The sequence below is a fragment of the Bison bison genome, unplaced genomic scaffold, assembly GCF_000754665.1.
Source record: "Bison bison bison isolate TAMUID 2011002044 unplaced genomic scaffold, Bison_UMD1.0 scf7180017863957, whole genome shotgun sequence".
Classification (NCBI taxonomy): Eukaryota; Metazoa; Chordata; class Mammalia; order Artiodactyla; family Bovidae; genus Bison; species Bison bison.
This window is the reverse complement of record NW_011494529.1, coordinates 2,122,309-2,141,151: the sequence shown is the minus strand read 5'-3', so window position 1 is coordinate 2,141,151 and position 18,843 is coordinate 2,122,309. Positions and strand designations below refer to the sequence as shown.

General features: G+C 38.5%; 1 protein-coding gene across 2 annotated transcripts in view; it reads right to left on the bottom strand.

The window, feature by feature from the left end:
* Positions 1–10,318: 10,318 nt before the first annotated feature.
* The window catches only part of TM2D1 (TM2 domain containing 1), a 50,920-nt gene continuing 42,395 nt past the window's right edge, over positions 10,319–18,843 (bottom strand). Inside the window, exons 6-7 of one of the 2 annotated variants that reach the window (XM_010833914.1) lie at positions 14,571–14,700; positions 10,319–13,182 (exon numbers count right to left, since the gene is read on the bottom strand). In XM_010833914.1, coding sequence (XP_010832216.1) covers positions 14,590–14,700 — 111 coding nt within the window. In that variant the 3' untranslated portion in view covers positions 10,319–13,182; positions 14,571–14,589. Of the gene's footprint in view, positions 13,183–14,570; positions 14,701–16,525; positions 16,613–18,843 lie in introns of those variants that run through there. The other variant, XR_824731.1, reaches the window with a different exon arrangement.

The following is an 18,843-nucleotide window of genomic DNA, read 5'->3' as shown; positions in this document are numbered from 1 at the left end:
ATATGTATCCCAGTGTTCATTGCAGCACTGTTTACAATAGCTAGGACATGGAAGCAACCTAGATGCCCATCGGCAGACAAATGGATAAGGAAGTTGTGGTACATATACACAATGGAAGATTATTCAGCTATAAAAAAGAACACATCTGCTGCTACTGCTGCTGCTGCTGCTAAGTCACTTCAGTTGTGTCCGACTCTGTGAGACTCCATAGACAGCAGCCCACCAGGCTCCCTTGTCCCTGGGATTCTCCAGGCAAAAACACTGGAGTGGGTTGCCATTTCCTTCTCCAATGCATGAAAGTGAAAAGTCAAAGTGAAGTCGCTCAGTCGTGTCCAACTCTTAGCGACCCCATGGACTGCAGCCTACCTGGCTCCTCTGTCCATGGGGTTTTCCAGGCAAGAGTACTGGAGTGGGGTGCCATTGCCTTCTCCAGAACACATCTGAGTCAGTTCTAATGAGGTGGATGAAACTGGAGCCTATTATACAGAGTGAAGTAAGTCAGAAAGAGAAACATCAATACAGTATATTAATGCACAGATATGGAATTTAGAAAGACGGTAACGATGACCCTATATGCAAGACAGCAAAAGAGACATGGATATAAAGAACAGACTTTATAATTTAGACTTTATGGACTATGTGGGAGAAGGCGAGGGTGGGATGATTTGAGAGAATAGCACTGAAACATGTATATTACTGTATGTTAAAAGACAAGCAGTGCAAGCTTGATGCATGAAGCAGGGTACTCAAAGCCGGTGCTCTGGGACAACCCAGAGGGATGGGGTGGAGAGGGAGGTGGGAGAGGGGTTCAGGATGAGGGGACACATGTAAATCCATGGCTGATTCATGTCAATGTATGGCAAAAACCACCACAATATTGTAAAATAATTAGTTTCCAATTAAATTAATTAATTTTAAAAAATAAGAAAATGAGGTTAAGGTGAAAAAAAATTATAGAGATGGCAAATAATCATACTAAAAGTTGCTCCACACCATATCTTATCAAGGAAATGCAAATTAAAACAATAAGATACTACTACACATCTATTAGAATGGCTGTAATCCAAAATACTAACACCAAAACCCAAAACAGTAACAGGATGTGGAACAAAAGAACTCTCATTCAATATTAGTGATATGTAAACTGGCACAGCCACCCTGGAAGACAGCTGAACAATTTCTTACAAAACTAAACCTATCCTTACCACACAGTCCAGCAATCATGCTCCTTGGTAATTACCTAAAGGTTTTGAAAATATTTGTCGACACAAAAACCTTCACACATATGTTTCAGTTCAGTTCAGTTCAGTTGCTCAGTCATATCTGACTCTTTGTGACCCCGCGGATTTCAGCACACCAGGCTGCAACTCCTGGAGCTTGCTCAAACTCACGTCCATCGAGTTGGTGATGCCATCCACCCATCTTATCCTCTGTTGTCCTCTTCTCCTCCAGCCTTTAATCTTTTCCAGCATCAGGGATTTTTCCAGTGAGTCAGTTCTTTGCATCAGGTGGCCAAAGTATTGGAGCTTCAGCTTCAGGATCAGTCCTTCCAGTGAATATTCAGGAATGATTTCCATTAGGATTGACTGGTTTGATCCCCTTGCAGTCCAAGGGACACATATGTTTATAGCACCTTTATTCATAATTGCCAAAACTTAGAAACAATCATGATATCCTTCAGTAGGTGAAAGGATAAATGTGCTGTGCTGTGCTTAGCTGCTCAGACATGTCTGACTCTTTGTGGACTGTAGCTCGCCAGGCTTCTCTGTTCATGGGGATTCTCCAGGCAACAATACTGGAGTGGGTTGCAATGCTCTTCTCCAGGGGACCTTACCAACCCAGGGATTGAACCCAAGTCTCCTGCATTGCGGGCGGATTATTTACTAGCTGAGCCACCAGGGAAGCCCAAGAATCCTGGAGTGGGTAGTCTATCCCTTCTCCAGAGGATCTTCGCAACCGGGTTCTCCTGCACTGCAGGTGGATTCATTACCAGCTGAGCTACCAGGGAAGCCTGATTTTTCATTATATATTTGTCATTATATATTTATAACATCAAGAATGACCCCTAATGAAAACTATGGACTCTGGGTGAATATGATGTGTCCGTGTTCATCAGCTGTAACAAATGTACCACTGTGGTGGTGAATGTTGATAACGGGGGAGTCTATGGAAACCCACTCCAGTACTCTTGCTTGGAAAATCCCCTGGACGGAGGAGCCTGGTAGGCTACAGTCCATGGGGTGGCAAAGAGTCGGATACGACTGAGTGACTTCACTTTCACTTTTCTTTCATATGTGTTTGGGGGCAAGGAGTATATGAGAATCGAAGCTTCTGCTCAATTTTTCTGTGAACCTGTTCTAAAAAATAAAGCTTATTATATGAAAAAAATGAAAATGAGAACAATTTTGAAAATGTTGTAAATAAGCAGAAATATTTTTTTATGGGTAGTTTATTAGTTCATTCCCAATTTATAGATGAGAACACTGAGGCTTGAGGGATAAAGGATTTTGCTCAAGGTCAAGCAGCACATTAAGTGCGGAGGGTAGAATTTGAACCTAAAAAGTTTAATTGCCAAGCCCATCCGAGTAGCCGTGTGTGAAATGAAGTTTGAGCCCATCTAAGTTTCCTATTGTTGTTGTACCATTTTAAAAGTAGGAAAGATAAAGGGGCCTAAATAGAAGTAAGCTTTTAGTACTTTTCCTCAAGGGGTAAAATGTTGTTACCAATAGATCATGATAAGTTACGTATGTGTCTTATAATATCAAGAGCAATGACTGAAGAAAATCATGCAAAGTGATGTATTCAAAAGCATTGTAAATAAAGGAAAATGGATGTTTTAAAAATTTCAACTAGTATTCAGGAGGCAAAAAGGATAAAATGAGAAATGAAGGGAGAAAACAAGTAACAAAAATGGCAGACATAAGCCTTAACATATGAATAATTAAGTTAAATGCAAATTGTCTAAATATTTTAATTAAACAACAAAGATTAGCAAAATGGAAGAAAAGTATGATCCAACAATATGCAGTCTATTAATAACACACTTTGAACATAATAACTGACTGCTATTGCTGCTGCTAAGTCACTTCAGTCATGTCCGACTCTGTGCGACCCCGTAGATGGCAGCCCATCAGGCTCCCCCGTCCCTGGGATTCTCCAGGCAAGAACACTGGAGTGGGTTGCCATTTCCTTCTCCAAAGCATGAAAGTGAAAAGTCCAAGTGAAGTCTTTCAGTCGTGTCCAACTCCTAGCGACCCCATGGACTGCAGCCTACCAGGCTCCTCCGTCCATGGGATTGTCCAGGCAAGAGTACTGGAGTGGGGTGCCATTGCCTTCTCCATAATAACTGACTAGTTTCCTATTTTGCTTAGTAGCTTAGAACAACCCACATTTATAATCTTGTAGTTCTGGAGGTTATTAGTCTACAATGGGACTTTCTGAACTAAACACAAGATATCAGCAGAGTCGCATTCCTCTGGAGGGTCTAGGGGAGAATCTCTTTCCTTCTTTTTCCAGCTTCTAGGGTCCATCCACATTCCTTGGCTCATGGCTCCTTTCACCATCTTCAAAGCCAGTGGTATAAAACTTTCAATTATCTCTTCTCTCTGACCTCTGCTTCAGTCATCTCCTCTTTGGCTCTCCTGCCTCTCTATTTCCCTTATAAGTACTTTTGTCATTGTATTAAGCCCACCCAGATAATCCAAGATAATCTTCCCATTTTAAGATCCTTACTTTAATCACATAGGCAGTCTTTATTTTCATGTAAGGTTCTGGGGATCATGACATGAACGTCTTTGGGGGCCTATTATTCTGCTTCTCATAGGTCTCCAGGCAAAATACAGGCAGACAAATGATCCTTTCACAAATATAGGCTCATATAAGAAAGCTATAACCTGATGTGTCATTAGATACTCCTATGGCTAAATCCTTCCTAAGGACCAGTGTTCCCTGGGTACATAAATAGTGGACAATTCCAGATTCCACTGTTTTTTGGGGAAAGGCTACTATGCCTTCCAGCTCTGGTTTTTATTGATCCAGGGATTGGGTGGGATTGGACCTGCAAAATGGCAGGTTTTATTACAGGCAACAGAAGCAAGCAGGGGCTAATATACCTAAAGTGAATGGACAGAGATGGGGAAAATATGAAAAAGATGATTGTCAGATATTCCTAAAGACTCTATGGAAAATTCCAGTGTGGGAATAAGTCCATAAGAATTTATATTGAGCAACAGCAAAACAATAAACAAACAAGTCAAATAAAACCATATATATATATACACACACAACTGAGAACATGAAATAACTCACTTTAGGAAACCACAAACTATTCTTTCCACAGGAGATGAATATGGGAGTTAGCGAGGCAAAGCAGGTCATGTTGACCTCTCAGAGCGAACTATGTCTGAACTCTGCTTTAAGGAAAATGAATACTTTTCATAGTCAGTGAAGAGTATTATGGAAGTTCAAGGCTAGACATCAATAACAAATCATTAGACTCTTGTAACTTTGTTTCTTCTTTTTTGATTAGACAAAAAAAAGAGCCTACGAATTCCCAGTGGTCCAGAGGTTAGCTCTCTGCACTTTCACTGCCAAAAGTTTGGGTTCAGTCTCTGATGGGAGGACTAAGATCCCACAAGCAGCGTGGCCAAAACCAACCAAACAAAAACCTCCAGAAGCACAGTTATAAGAGATCTATGCCCAACTATCTACTCACACAGGATTAATAAGGATTTAGAATGGTGTAGTGATTAGAACAGGCAATGGGCTTAGGAGTCAGACTTGGTTTCAAGTTTGCTAACAGTGTAAAGACCGTCATTTAATCTCTCTAACCCTTAGTCTCATTATGCATAAAATAAGGATAAATGATAGTTACTGACCTTGCAAAAGTGTTAAGTACTACATGAGCTAAGAAATACAAAATCTAAAAACAATCTATCATTTTCTAAGGGAAATCTTTCCCTGGTGGCTCAGATGGTAAAGAAATCTGCCTGTAATGCAGGAAACCAGGGTTTGATCCCTGGAATCATTTATTAAATATATATATGCACCATACACTGTGAAATACACTATTTTATTTAACCATACAACAATCATATGAGGAAGATAATATCTCCATTTTAAGAATAAGGACACTAACATTCTAAGTTTACTCATAATATGTGGCAGATTTATTTGATCCTAAAGACTATGAGCTTAAAACATTACCCTACCTAGCCACTGATAAAGTTGGATGGTGGGTAGATAGTGAAAAGGTTGAATCAGAAATTAGCCTGAGTTGTGCAGAGAAGCACAACATTTAGCTAAAACTTCCTGTTAACATCTTAGAGGCAAACAGTGTATCACTGCTGTTGTTTAGCCGCCAAGTTATCTGTCTCTTTTGCAATCCCATGCCCTGTAGCCCACCAGGTTCCTCTGTCCATGAGATTCCCCAGGCGAGAATACTGCATAGGTTGCCATTTCCTTCTCCAGGGGATCTACCTGACCCAGTGGCAGGTGGATTCTTTACCACTGAGCCACCAGGGAAGCCCAAGTAATCTATATCTATACATAAAAGACCTTTATCACTGGACAGGAAGCTAACTGGCCTGCCTTACAAGGTGACCACGAGGACTGAGGCAATCAGGTCAGGAAGGTACATAATGACACATGATAATATGACACATATTAGGTGATTTAGTAGACCACTCCCAAGCCCTCCTTCCTATTCTTTCTAATAACCTGCTGATTGGTCTGAGAACTCCCTCCAGTAATCACCCATTCCTAGGTAAGAATTTAATGTTTATAAAATTCTTACACTGTGCCAGGCATTGTTCTAAGCCCTGGGATCATTAAAGACTTCAATAAGTCAGCATAGGCTCATTTCTTCACCCCACTTCCCCCACTCCCCCGCCACCCGAGACAAGAGTTAGGGTTGGAACCATGTTTGGATGACAGCTCCTAATGTTTGACAGAAAACAACAAAACTCTGTAAAGCAATTATCCTTCAGTTAAAAAATAAAGACAAAACAAAACAAAATACTCTAGAAGGTTATTTAATCTCAGATTAATTTATATCCAGTTAACCCTTTCTAGAGTTCCCAGTCACTCAAAAACCATTTTGGGAAACTTCCCTAGTGGCCCAGTGGCCAAGACTCCACACTCCCAATGCAGGCGGGCCTGGGTTTGATCCCTGGTCATGGAACTAGATCCCACATGCTGCAACTAAGAGCTCACACGCCACAGCTGAAACATCCTGGCTGCAGCTACTAAGACTCGGCGCAGCCAAATAAATGAAGAAAAAAGTAAATATTAAACAAAGCATTTTTTGAGCACCTCGTATATTCTACGAACTGTTCTAAGCACTAAGAACACAGTACTATATGAAGCAAAGTCCCTGTCCTCACCAAGCTTACATTTGAGTAGGAGAAAGAGAGACTACATAAACATATGCAATTTCCTGTAGCAATAAATGCTGTGAAGAGAATGAAGCAGAATCAGGATTCAGAGAGGGACCAGTGGAGGGCTGGGGCAGTGTTTTCGAAAGGATGGTCAGGGACAATACTTGAGCAGACACCTGAATGAGTGAGGCACCAAGTCAGGCAAAAACCTGAAAAAGAGCACTCCAGGCAAAGGAAAGAGTCAGGATGAAAATCTTGAGGTGGGGAACCTGTTTGGCACATTTGAAGGACAGGAGAACTGGAGCAGGATTGGAGATTTGGGAGAAAAGCAACACCTTCTGGATTTGCTTTCATCATTTGGCTGTTGTGTGAAGAATATATAGTAGGAAGCAGGAGCAGAAGGGACACACAGTAGGTCAATAAATAGCGGAGAATTAATAAACAATGAATTCATTTTTTGAACACCTTTTTAAAGACTTGCTGCACTTAATTTATATGATGTCTCAGACCACTCAATCATAATCCTATAAAGAAGACATGCCGTTCCTCCTAATGTTTCTTGTGCTACAATAGTACATGAATTTCACAATTCCAATAAGTCTTTAAATTTTGAGGTATGTCTGAAAATCAAAGATGGGACCATGAGCCTCTATAATCATACTCTCTTAAATATAAAATTAGCTCACATGATTAAAAGTTCATACACTACACACTTTCTAAAGTGTTCTGGTAAAACAACGTTTTTCTTTGGCATATGCAGTCCAAATAGCTCTAACCTTAATCATTTTTCAAGTCTTAATCTCCACATGCTTGGCATATTCTGATAACATTGACAGGTTAAAAGCAACATTCTGTTGTATGCACAGCGATTGCTTGCAATTAACCTTAATTTAGGCTGAAAGTAGACTGAACAGCTGCTTCATAGCAACATTTCTAAATTTATTAGATAAATATCTTCAGAGAACTTCAGATTAAAAAGCAACAAAAACAAAATCTGCAACACTGCAGCCTTCTCTTAGTCAGGAGAGTCTTGAAGCAATGCACAGGCCAGTAAGACTACTTTCCTGAGAAAAGAGGCATTTGGGGCCCTTATTGCACAGAGTAGCTACAGATAATGATAACTGGAGATAAGAAAAATGTAGGTAAACAATGTTTAAAGAACACATCCCACATTTCTTCCGTAAAAGGAATTTTAAAGTCCACTGATATTTTACTGAGGTATAACCACCGCCCCAGTGTAAGGAACCTTTGCAAATTTCAGATGGAATTCCTCAAAGTCTAATGCCATCATTCCATTCCTTTAAAATATACTTAATAAATAGTGACTATTATCTATGTCATCTTAACCTCTCAACATTAACTGGTATTATTATCCCTATTTATATGAAGACAGATGGCCTCAGAACTGTGACAGTAACGACACTAGTTGTAAAGACAGGAGACAACTCAGGCCTGATTCCAAATTCTGTGCTTTTCTCAACAAACTGTGCTGCTGGGGTGACAAACCTTTGATATCATGTATTAGATCTGCCTTTTTCTTTTACATGTATCTATTCTTTATTTTTAATTTTTAAATTAATTACTTATTTTTAATATAAATTTATTTTAATTGGAGGCTAATTACTTTACAATATTGTAGTGGTTTTTGCCATACATCGACATGAATCAGCCATGGGTGTACATCTGTTCCCCATCCTGAACCCCCCTATTCTTCAAAGTCAGAATCACATTAGAAATCAGGGTAAGTGTATCTTGAAAAGGAAGGAGAAGAGAACAAAATTTTCTTGAGCTCTTTGTTCTAATTTACCCATACAATTAGGGACTTCCTGCTGGCTCAGCGGTAAAGAATCTGCCTGCAAAGCAGGAGCTGCAAGTTCAAACCCTGAGTCGGGAAGATCCCCTGGAGAAGGAAATGGCAACCTACTCCAGTATTCTTGCCTGGGAAATCCCATGGACAGGGGAGCCTGGCAGGCTATATAGTCCATTGGGTCCCAAAAGAGTTGGACACAGCTTAGTGACTAAACAATAACAACAACCCATACTATTATTTATGGTGCCAAATACATCCATGCAAATAATGCATGTTTACTGTAGAAGTTTTAGAAGTTCAGATAAGCTGGAAAAAAAAAAAAAAACTAAATAAAATTCAGCTGCAAAACCCACATGCCTCTAGTTTCATCTGACCTCAGCAACACTAAGCAGAACGTGACAGTATGGTTCTATCTAACATCTCTCCTGCTGTCACACACACATAATGAGAATTTTGGTCTAGAAACTGCTGCCAACATCAGATGAGGCTAACAGCATCTTTGGACTTCCCTGGTAGCTCAGCTGGTAAAGAATCTGTCTGCAATGCAGGAGACCTGGGTTTGATCCCTGGGTTGGGAAGATCCCATGGAAGAGGGCATGGCAACCCACTCCAGTATTCTTGCCTGGAGAATTGCCATAGACAGAGGAGCCTGGTGGGTTATAGTCGACGGGGTCACAAAGAGTCAGACATGACTAAGCGACTAAGCACAGCACAGCACAACAGCATCTTTAGATCTCTGACAATAATCACTGCCATATCATAGTCTTAATATTCATAAAACACTTTTGTATTTGCATGATGTAAAGTTGAGAAGTTTGAGTAAGTTTTTTTTTTCTTTTTAAAAGACTCAGTATAGGGAGATAATCCCATCCTCACTGAAAACATTTAACAACATACTAAAAAAAATCTGCAGTACACAATCATTAGCAGTGTATTTCAAAGAATGAGATGATTGTTAATTATTGCATTGCAGGAGTATAGCAGTTAATAGACATGGATTTAAATCCTGATTGTACTATTTCATGACCTTGGTCAAGAGATTCAATCTTTGTGGGACTCAATTTGATGGCTTAGTGATAAAGAATCTCCCTGCCAATGCAGGAGATGCAGGAGACTTGGGTTTGATACCTGGGTTGGGGAGATCCCCTGGAGAAGGACTTGGCAATTTGCTCCAGTATCCTTTCCTGGGAAATCCCATGGACAGAAGAGCCTGGTGGGTTACAGTCTGTGGGGTTGCAAAAAGAATCTGACACAACTTAGCAGCTAAACAAAACATAGAGCTTAGAATAATATCTTATATAAAGTCCTTGTAAAAGGAACTTTTAACAAAATCTTCTTGAAAATTTGATTTTAAGCCTTAATGTTTCAATAAATATTTTTCTTTAAAAACATATTTTCTAAGATAGGAAATAACATTGTTTCTTCATCAAAGACTGGCTTTAAGAGCATTGCTACCTTTACTAAGAATTAGGCTCTGTTTTAAAAGATACAGGAATGAGCACCATGATGATTAACTCAACTACAAAAACACTATTCCAGGACTCTTTTGGGTACTTGGTGCTGTACATGGTGCTGTACATAATTTTTATTCATTCCTAATCAGTAACGTTTCTCATTTTCCAAATTTACCTCCCCATCTCTCCCCTCTCAGCAGCACAGAATAAAGACCATTATGAATGAGCTTCCTATGTACTCCTTAAAAATCTTTGCCTCTCATCATGAAGAGGGCAATTAGATAATTCAGTCGACTATATGACATCCTGTGCAAAATATTAACGACAGATCTGCTACCATTCCCCAATACCCACACCCAGCTTCCTTTTTCTAGCAGCAATCCTGCTCTCAAAGTTTGGCTTTTCTTCTCCAGCCCATGGGATGTTAAGGGCAGCAATCAGCACTGGTAAGCAGTGGTCTAACTGTAGAGCAAGGGAGTGGCTGCAGAGCTCTGCAGCATTTGTCTGTAGTTAGTCTGCACAAGAATAATTAAGAGTTGACTTCAGTGTTGTTTGGGTTTGGGCTATTTTACTTCATTCTTTCTCTATTTCCCTGGTTCACTAAGACTAGATGTATGTATCAAAACTTTAATATATGATTACTTTTAAACTAAGAATAACAATTCTAGAGGAAAAAATTGGAAATGTACATTGTTCATTTATTAAAATAAGTTAAATACATAATACAGAATTACATAAATAATGATACAGACATGGCATACTCAGCAGCCATTATAAATAACTTTGTAAAAGATTATTTATTGAAATAGAAAATATTTATAATACAAAGAAGCAAGCTACAAAACAGTATGGGTAATATTTCATTTTTGTGAAGAAAAATGAAAATACATGCATGGAAAAACTACTAGAACATACATAAAAATATTATCATTGTTAACTTTGAGCTGTGGAATAAATTGTTTTTTCTTTGTACTTTTTGGTCTTTCCCTAAAATTTCTATATTAAGGTTGTATTAACTTTGTAAATAGAAAAAAGCAAAATGGATTCTGATTTAATGAGACAAAGAAGGAAAGTGCCAGCACTCTGGGGAATATCTACATTTAAGGTATTTGAATGAGAAAGAGGATGTTAAGTCTAATATCTTAGACTTGCACTTTTTAGGAACTGATTTTTCTTTTTTTTTTTTGCTAGTTTCTATCTATTTTAGCTTTCTGGCTGCCTATCAGTATAATAACAACCTAACTCAGCCTTAAGCATCTAGGTTAAAATATAAGAAAAAGACACAGAAATTTTTTATAAAACAAACTGTCAAAACTAATATTCTTATAGTCTTAGAGGTCTCATGAAAAAAATGCTGGCTGTAGACATAACAGAATCTTTGAAATCTTAGCAGTCTTTTAGTTTAATACAGTGGAGGAAAGAAATCTTTCTGGGTAAAGAGGTACTTCTGGAAATTGTATTCATCTTTTCAGGCTAAAGTCGTACAATTTGTAGGACTTCTCCAGTAACTCAGTTGGTAAAGAATCCACCTGCAATGCAGGAGACCCTGGTTTGATTCCTGGGTTGGGAAGATCCCCTGGAGAAGTGACAGGTTACCCAGTGCAGTATTCTTGGGCTTCCCTGGCAGCTCAGTTGGTAAAGAATCAGCCCTCAATGCGGGAGACATGGGTTCAATCCCTGGGTTTGATCCCTGGGTTGGGAAAACCCCTGCAGAAGGGCATGGCAACCCACTCCAGTATTCTTGCCTGGAGAATTCCCATGGACAGAGGAGCCGGGGCTGGGGGCTACAGTCCATGGGGTTGCAAAGAGTGGACCACAACTGAGGACTTTCACAGTACAACTTGTAAATGCTTCTGTAGAACACTGTTTCTATAGCATTGAAAGAATCCTTCCCATTTTACTCTAGAGGGTTTAGGAGTAATCCCTGGAATGATTGAGCTAATCCATCTCACAGTTTTGGCCACTGTCCTAAGAGCAGGGTTATCAAATAAAACGTCTCATACAGAGGCCTTGACATACAATTCCTACACACACTACTAACAAATAGCCATGATAATATAGTGCTGAATAGTGTTTGAAGATCTGACTGCAGGTATTTCTCATATAATTGAACTGATGTAGCTGTGGAAACCCTACATACTTTAAAATCTGAGATGAAGTGATCCTGAAGTAAACTTCAAAGCACTGTCTGCAAGCAAAGGAATGAAGCAATACTAAAACATGGGCATCTAGCTTAACCGAGGCCAAAAATACCACTGTGAAAAAGTGAGCCCAAGGAAATACAAACTCCTAACAGCAGAGATGTTTGTGTTCTGTTCCCTGCTGCAGTCTAGAATCTAGAACAGCTCCTCCTCCATGACAGACACTCAGTATTTTTATTAATGAAAAGCCAGGGACCCCTCCTGACATATATGAGGAATTAATCCAAATTCACTTCTTGTATCAAAACTTAATAATCTCCCACCAACTGGAGAAGCTGTTACTGTATGACTAACACATTAGTGAGCTAACTGTACTATACTGTATATTTTTGAGTGAGATGAGTGATGAAAGATTATGGTTTTTACTTTTGAGAAGCCCAGATCCCAGTAATTTTGAAATTGGTATGCCTGTTACTAAAGTAAGATATGACAGTATTATGGAGACATAAAATTTCATGTATTTCCATCTTCTTAAAACCCTTTGAACACAGTAAAGAAAACCAGTGCTGAAGTACAAATGCTGCTTCCCCGAGACGCTGGTGCATCACCTAAGACACTTGTGCCGGCATCTGCTGGGCAGTGCTAACAGACGGAAGACATTAATCATCTGCTTGGTGTTCCCACCTTGTCCATCCAGCTTCAAATATAACCACACTGAGCTACATGAGTCAGCATCTGGTCCCTCCAAAAGTTAGTGCATCACTTCTAAAGCAAAAAGGAAAAAGTTCACACTTCAGAGCCCTGAATCACTGCCAGAAGTATCCATGGTGCATCAAAGTTTCAGACTCCCTGAAGATCTTTAGCTCCCTGGATACCAAAGTAAAGACAGATCTGAAAGCTACAAAAAAAAAAAAAAAAAACAGGAAGGTGGTCATATACAGGACTGCAACCCCAAGCAATATAAATGGTATTTGTTCCCACTGTGGATTAACTGCTTTGAAGGATCAAAATACAGAAGACAGCAACATTCAACATTTAAGATGGTTTTCTTAATAAAAAAGCACTAAAAAATGTGAATAAGTCAAACTTTTTATTTTTCAGAAGCAAAAAGGACAAGTGGTGACTTGCCTTTGGAAAAGACATTAATATCAGGATAATCAACTATCTATCTCATAGAGACAGCAGCCTAAGAAAGACTCTATTATCATACAGTTCTCAAATAAGTTCTATTAAATAAATCTCAGAACAATATGTTTTTAACGAAAACCAACAAAACAAAGACATCGACAACAACAAAAAATATAAAAGCATCCATAAAGTGGTATTTGAAGAAAGAAAAAGGAAAATCTGGAAGTCTTATATATTGAGAGTTCTCTATTAAAATCAAGGAGGCCCAAATCCTAAAACAGAAAAGAAAAAAAAAATGTTAAAACACAATCTTTTAAAAGAATCTAATGAGGTTTTTATAGATGCATGTTTTAATGCTTCAGTAATTCAAAACATTTTTTTTCACACTGGGAACACTTCTGTAAGTACTGCTGGAAATTATATGAACGATAACGCAGAGATATGCCTTCTCAATGGGCCCTTCAAGTTTTAAATTTGGGTCTGGAATCTCAATTAAATGTTTTTATAACAGGCTGCAGAAAATGGTATTGTTTTTTAAATTACATTTGCTTACTTTTTACACATTATAACTTTAAAACAGTCTATATACTTTAAAAAGAGAAACAACAATTTACATGTGAAAATAAGGTTATGTGAAATGACACAGTCCTTCTCATAAAGTAGGAGTAACAATTTCCAAAATGAAAATACTTAATACAAAATGAGGTAGTCATTGGGGGCTGGGGTGGGAAGTGGGGAACCACCAGGGAAGGCACAGAAGGCCTAGGTTCTAGACTCTGCTTTGTATTGATTAGCTGTCTATCTTAGTCTCAGCTTCCTTAGGTCTCAATTTCCTCCCTGGTAAGGAGAGGCAGATGGCTCGCTATGCTTTGTTTCAATTTTAAACCCAAGGGCTCTTATACTTTATAAGGAAAGATCTGTCACTGTTCAATCTTCAGGACAATAACTAGAAAGCATATCTCATAATTTTATTGGGAGAAAAGAAAAAAATCTACCCTAATGGCAAAATTATACTTCATATCCTATTTATACACGAAACACAGAAAGTGAATGATTATTCTCTTCCTGGCCTCCAGAAGCTCTCTCTGAAACAGAGTCGACTGAAAATCCTAGGATTATGACTGCGCCAAAACATCCAGCCTGTGTCTCTCTGCCTTACTGAAAGCTGCTAGACAGTTCTAAGGCCGATTAATAATTTTTGTGGGCAGGACCAAACTTCAGGTTAAAATAAGTACTTGTAACAGTTTCAGGGTTGAAACTCCATCAACTTTCAGGTTTAGGAAAGAAGAAGAGAAGAATGAAGTTTAAAGATCATACTGATCCTAAGAAGGATGGACAGCAGAAAAAATATGCTTTATTATCTATAACACATACTTTCATCATAACGATTATATAAACCTTTGGGCTCTTTTTGTTTTGATGTTGTTTTTTTCTTGTGAGCTTTGTCCTTTAACTATATTCACTACAAAGCAGCAATATGAATTGTGAACTGCAAGAGCTATGTGCATATACAAAAACGCTTTATAAAAAGTTAAACCTGCATTTCCTGATAAACAAAAATACAGGTTTACAACACTAGACGATCTCTTAAATCTCCCCAGGCTCTCAAATTCTCATAATTTTATACAGATAAGTAAGATTACATATATATATCACTTACTGTTTCTTTTAAACAATATTCATGGATATAACTGTGTTTTCCTAAATGTCTCATTGGTAATACTCAGTCTTGTAAGTCTGGTTCCATAGTAATCTATAATGTAACTACTTCCATCTGAAGGTCCAACAATCTAGAAGAGAAAAGTTTGCAAATTACCCATTTTACAGAAGATACTTTAAAAATATTTTGAGTTTACTTCTCTCAGGTGTTAATAAAATTACTTCAGTAGCACCAGAAATATAACTTAAACTAACTCAAGCAAAAAAAGTAATTTAGTAGTTCATGCAGCTGAAAAGGGTACTGGGGAAGCTCACAGGCTTAAGAGAGCTGGGGGAACTAAGGCCTCAAGAACTGAAATGCCACACCACATGAGGCCCTTGGTTTGGCTTCCCTGCCTTTATTCCAGACACGTGTTCCCAATTGACTGCCAACTTCTAGATACATATCTTGGCAGTTTCCAACAGAATATAAAATTTTCTTCCTCAGTGTATATACATCAATTTCAGGGAAGAACTTTGACGGATGTGCCTGGTTTTTATGCCTGTTGCTGAACAAATTACTGTATCCAAGGGAATAGGATTAATATTGGCCAAGCCAGGCTCCCTCTGGGAGATGATGTAATATGACTGACAGTCCTACCAGAACCACATGGAATGGAAAAGGAAGAAATAAACTCACTCACACACACACACAAACACACACACTCATCAAAAGAGTCTTGTCCATATAATCACATTTGTGACAATCCACTTAACATGATCTCTACAACTTATCCTTTAAGATAATAATCTTCAAACTGCAGTCTTAGGGGTACACAGGGATTTACAAAGGTATATGCAGGCCCAGATAGCTGCAAGGGAATCCATTTTGAGATCCTTAATTCACATAAATACTCTTTGTGAAAATGATCCACCTGATATCACACTAGAATAAAAGCATCATGCTAGGTCCCAAGCCCACTTCCCTTTCCCTGTGGTCCTTTCTCCAACTTGACAACAGTAAAGCATACCTCCCCCATCAAAATACACTGAGTCTCATGATGGCATATTGCCTTGAGGTACAAAAATCTCTGATGTGTCAAAGAAGGGGATAATTCAAAATATTGGAGCCAGGGATGTCTTTTAATCAAGAGTCCAAAAATACTCTCTGTTACTTGTTTAAAAGATGCATCCCTAGTAAAATTTGACTTTTTTTTAGCTTACAAATTATTTGCTAATATCTGTAACATGTTTATGCTATTTTGATCAAATTATATATAAATAATTACATTAAGTGGATATTTTAAATTCTATGCTATTTGTGTTCTGTGGATACATTTTAAAACGAATGTAACAGTTTTATTTAAATACGTCAATATTTGCAAACTAGAAATGATATTCTTTGCAACTTTTTAAGCTTATGATGGAAAACTGAAAATGTCAACTTGAAACATGTGAGGATAGGGGTTTTCTTAAGAAAAAAATTCTTTTAGGGGTTATGCAACCAGAGTTTAAAGAACACTACTATAGAGCATTCATCATTTTAAAGATAAATTTGGTTTTAAAGGCTATTCAACAAATAGTTAATTCCTACAGTCCAGGCACCATGCTAGACATTATACACAAAACAGTGAATAAGACAATCTGCCAACAGGGAGTTTATTCTAGTGAACTATAAATGTTAATATTCAAATAATACCAGATACCTTGCTAGGTGCTATCATGTACTTGAACTTCCTCGAAAGATCAAATTGCTTTGTCTTGACATTTATGAATGTGATTAATGAATTTACATAAAAATTAAAAGATTTTCAATGGCAAAGTCACAGAGGAAACTAGTATGTATATTAAGCAAAGAAAGAAAGGAATGGGTGACTAGAATTTACAACGTTTTGAGACTCTACAAAAGAAACAAAGAAAAAGGAAAGCCTAGCAAGTAGAAATAGGTTAAATCACGTGGTTAAAAACTGGCCTAACCTGGAACACGTGCGTAGATTGGAACAAGGCCTTTGCCCTATTATCTTTTTCTTCCTATGCCATCTCCTCTGACACTCTCACTTACTTCTGTCAAAAAAAAAAAAAAAAGATTTCAAAAGTTGAAAATAAGGAAAAAAGATGATTGGATAGCCTTTTACTATCATGCATTTCTAATAAGCCCGCCCACGGCTCACTTGACTTTCTCAGGAAATATAACTATTTAACTAAAAACTGATTAGGGCCTAGATGTTTTACAGTCTTGGCAAGTTAGCAGTTAACACATAGAAGAATGATATGATATTGTCTTGGTCTTTTGTTCCCCCTGTCCTGTAGATAAGTTAGCCCTAAAGATTACAGTTTTATTACCTGGTAATACATGGTCCAATTTTGTATATAATTTAGCAATCTTATTATAGTATTTCTTTCCCTTCAAACTTTGTAATTCTGGCTCCTCAACAACTGGTTCTATTGTGGTAGATCCTCTTTCCACAGATTTGATTCAGCCTGGGCATGTAATCAATCACCGGTGAGATGATAATCTATGAGACAAGTTCAATGGGAGGCTTATCTGCTTTTAAGAAGGTGTGTGTGAGGAAAAAGGTGTTTTTCCACCTCTGAAAGTAACGATACAAGAAGTGATCCTAATCAATGGAACTGGAGATAGCAAAGGGAAGGAAGGAAGAATGGAAGAAAAGAGGGAGAGAAGGAAGGGAAGGAGGGAATAAAGGATTTGGGTCTTTAAGTTCTAAATTAACAAATCTTAGAACTACCAAATCTCCCGATTCTTGGAATAGAAGATGTACGGCCATCTGTTCACTGACAACAAAGTATGAACCCTAAAATTATGCTTATTTCCCTGCTAAGAAATAGCCTGAAGCCAAATTCTACTTCATGAAGTATTTCTGTCTGATAAACTGGGGCAGATTTCTGAAGTCTATGGGGAGAAGAAAGACCACTTAACAATTAATGGACCAGTAGGTTGCTACAGGCCTTCATCTTCCACGAAGGGAATCAGGAGGGCCACTCTGCTGTGAAAAGCTATTCTATACAAAGAGGTGCTAATGTATCTTGTGTGAGAAGCCCTAACGCCCCAAGAAAGCAACTTCATATCCTTCTATATGAGCTTCCTGAGGCTACTGTAACAAATAACCACAAAGTCAGTGGATTAAAACAATAGACATTTACTCTCACAGTTCTGGGCCCCTTAGGTCTAAAATCAAGGTATCAGTAAAGCCACATGCCCTGCAGAGACTGTGGGGGAGAATCCATTCTAAGGCACCCCTTGGCATTGCTTGGCTTGTGGCCATATCACCCTGATCTCTTGGGGTGAAGGTCTTCACATCACCTTCTTTACTGTGTGTGTGTCTGTGTTTTTTCTACTGTCCTCCTATAAGGACACATGTCATTGGATAATGACATGTGTCAATGACACGTCATTATCTGGGCCATCCAGATAATCTAAAATAATCTCTTCATATCAAGATACTTAATTTAATCACATCTGCAGAGACCCTTTTTTCCAAATAAGACAATATTCACAGGTTCCGGGGATTTGATACAGGCATCTTTCATCTTATCACACCCCTATTCTATGAAGATCGCTGGTGGTGGTTTGGAGGAATTGGGTGAAATTTAATTTCTTCTTTCCTGTCATTTCTGATTGTTTTCAACCATGAAATTTTATTTGCAGCTTAAATGCAAAAAAGAAAACCTTTGAATTGTTTACTTAAAGAAGTAGGCTTTTCGATAGGTGGAAAGTCTATAGCAAGAAGAGTAAGTCAGAAAACTCTAGAAGTTCACATGAAAGTCAAGAATGTTAAGCAGTGATCACTAAATTTCCTGTTTTTCTGTTCTTAATCTTTCATCTCCACTATCAGTTCAGTCGCTCAATCGTGTCCGACTCTTTGAGACTCCATGAACCGCAGCACGCCAGGCCTCCCTGTCCATCACCAACTCCCGGAGTCTACCCAAACCCGTGTCCATCGAGTCAATGACGCCATCCAACCATCTCATCCTCTGTCGTCCCCTTCTCCTCCTGCCCTCAATCTGTCCCAGCATCAGGGTCTTTTCCAATGAGTCAGCTCTTCGCATCAAGTGCCCAAAGTATTAGAGTTTCAGCTTTAACATCAGTCCTTCCAATGAATACCCAGGACTGATCTCCTTCAGGATAGACTGGTTGGATCTCCTTGCAGTCCAAGGGACTCTCAAGAGTCTTCTCCAACAGCACAGTTCAAAAGCATCAATTCTTCGTGCTCAGCTTTCTTTATAGTCCCACTCTCACATCCACACATGACTACTGGAAAAACCATAGCTTTGAC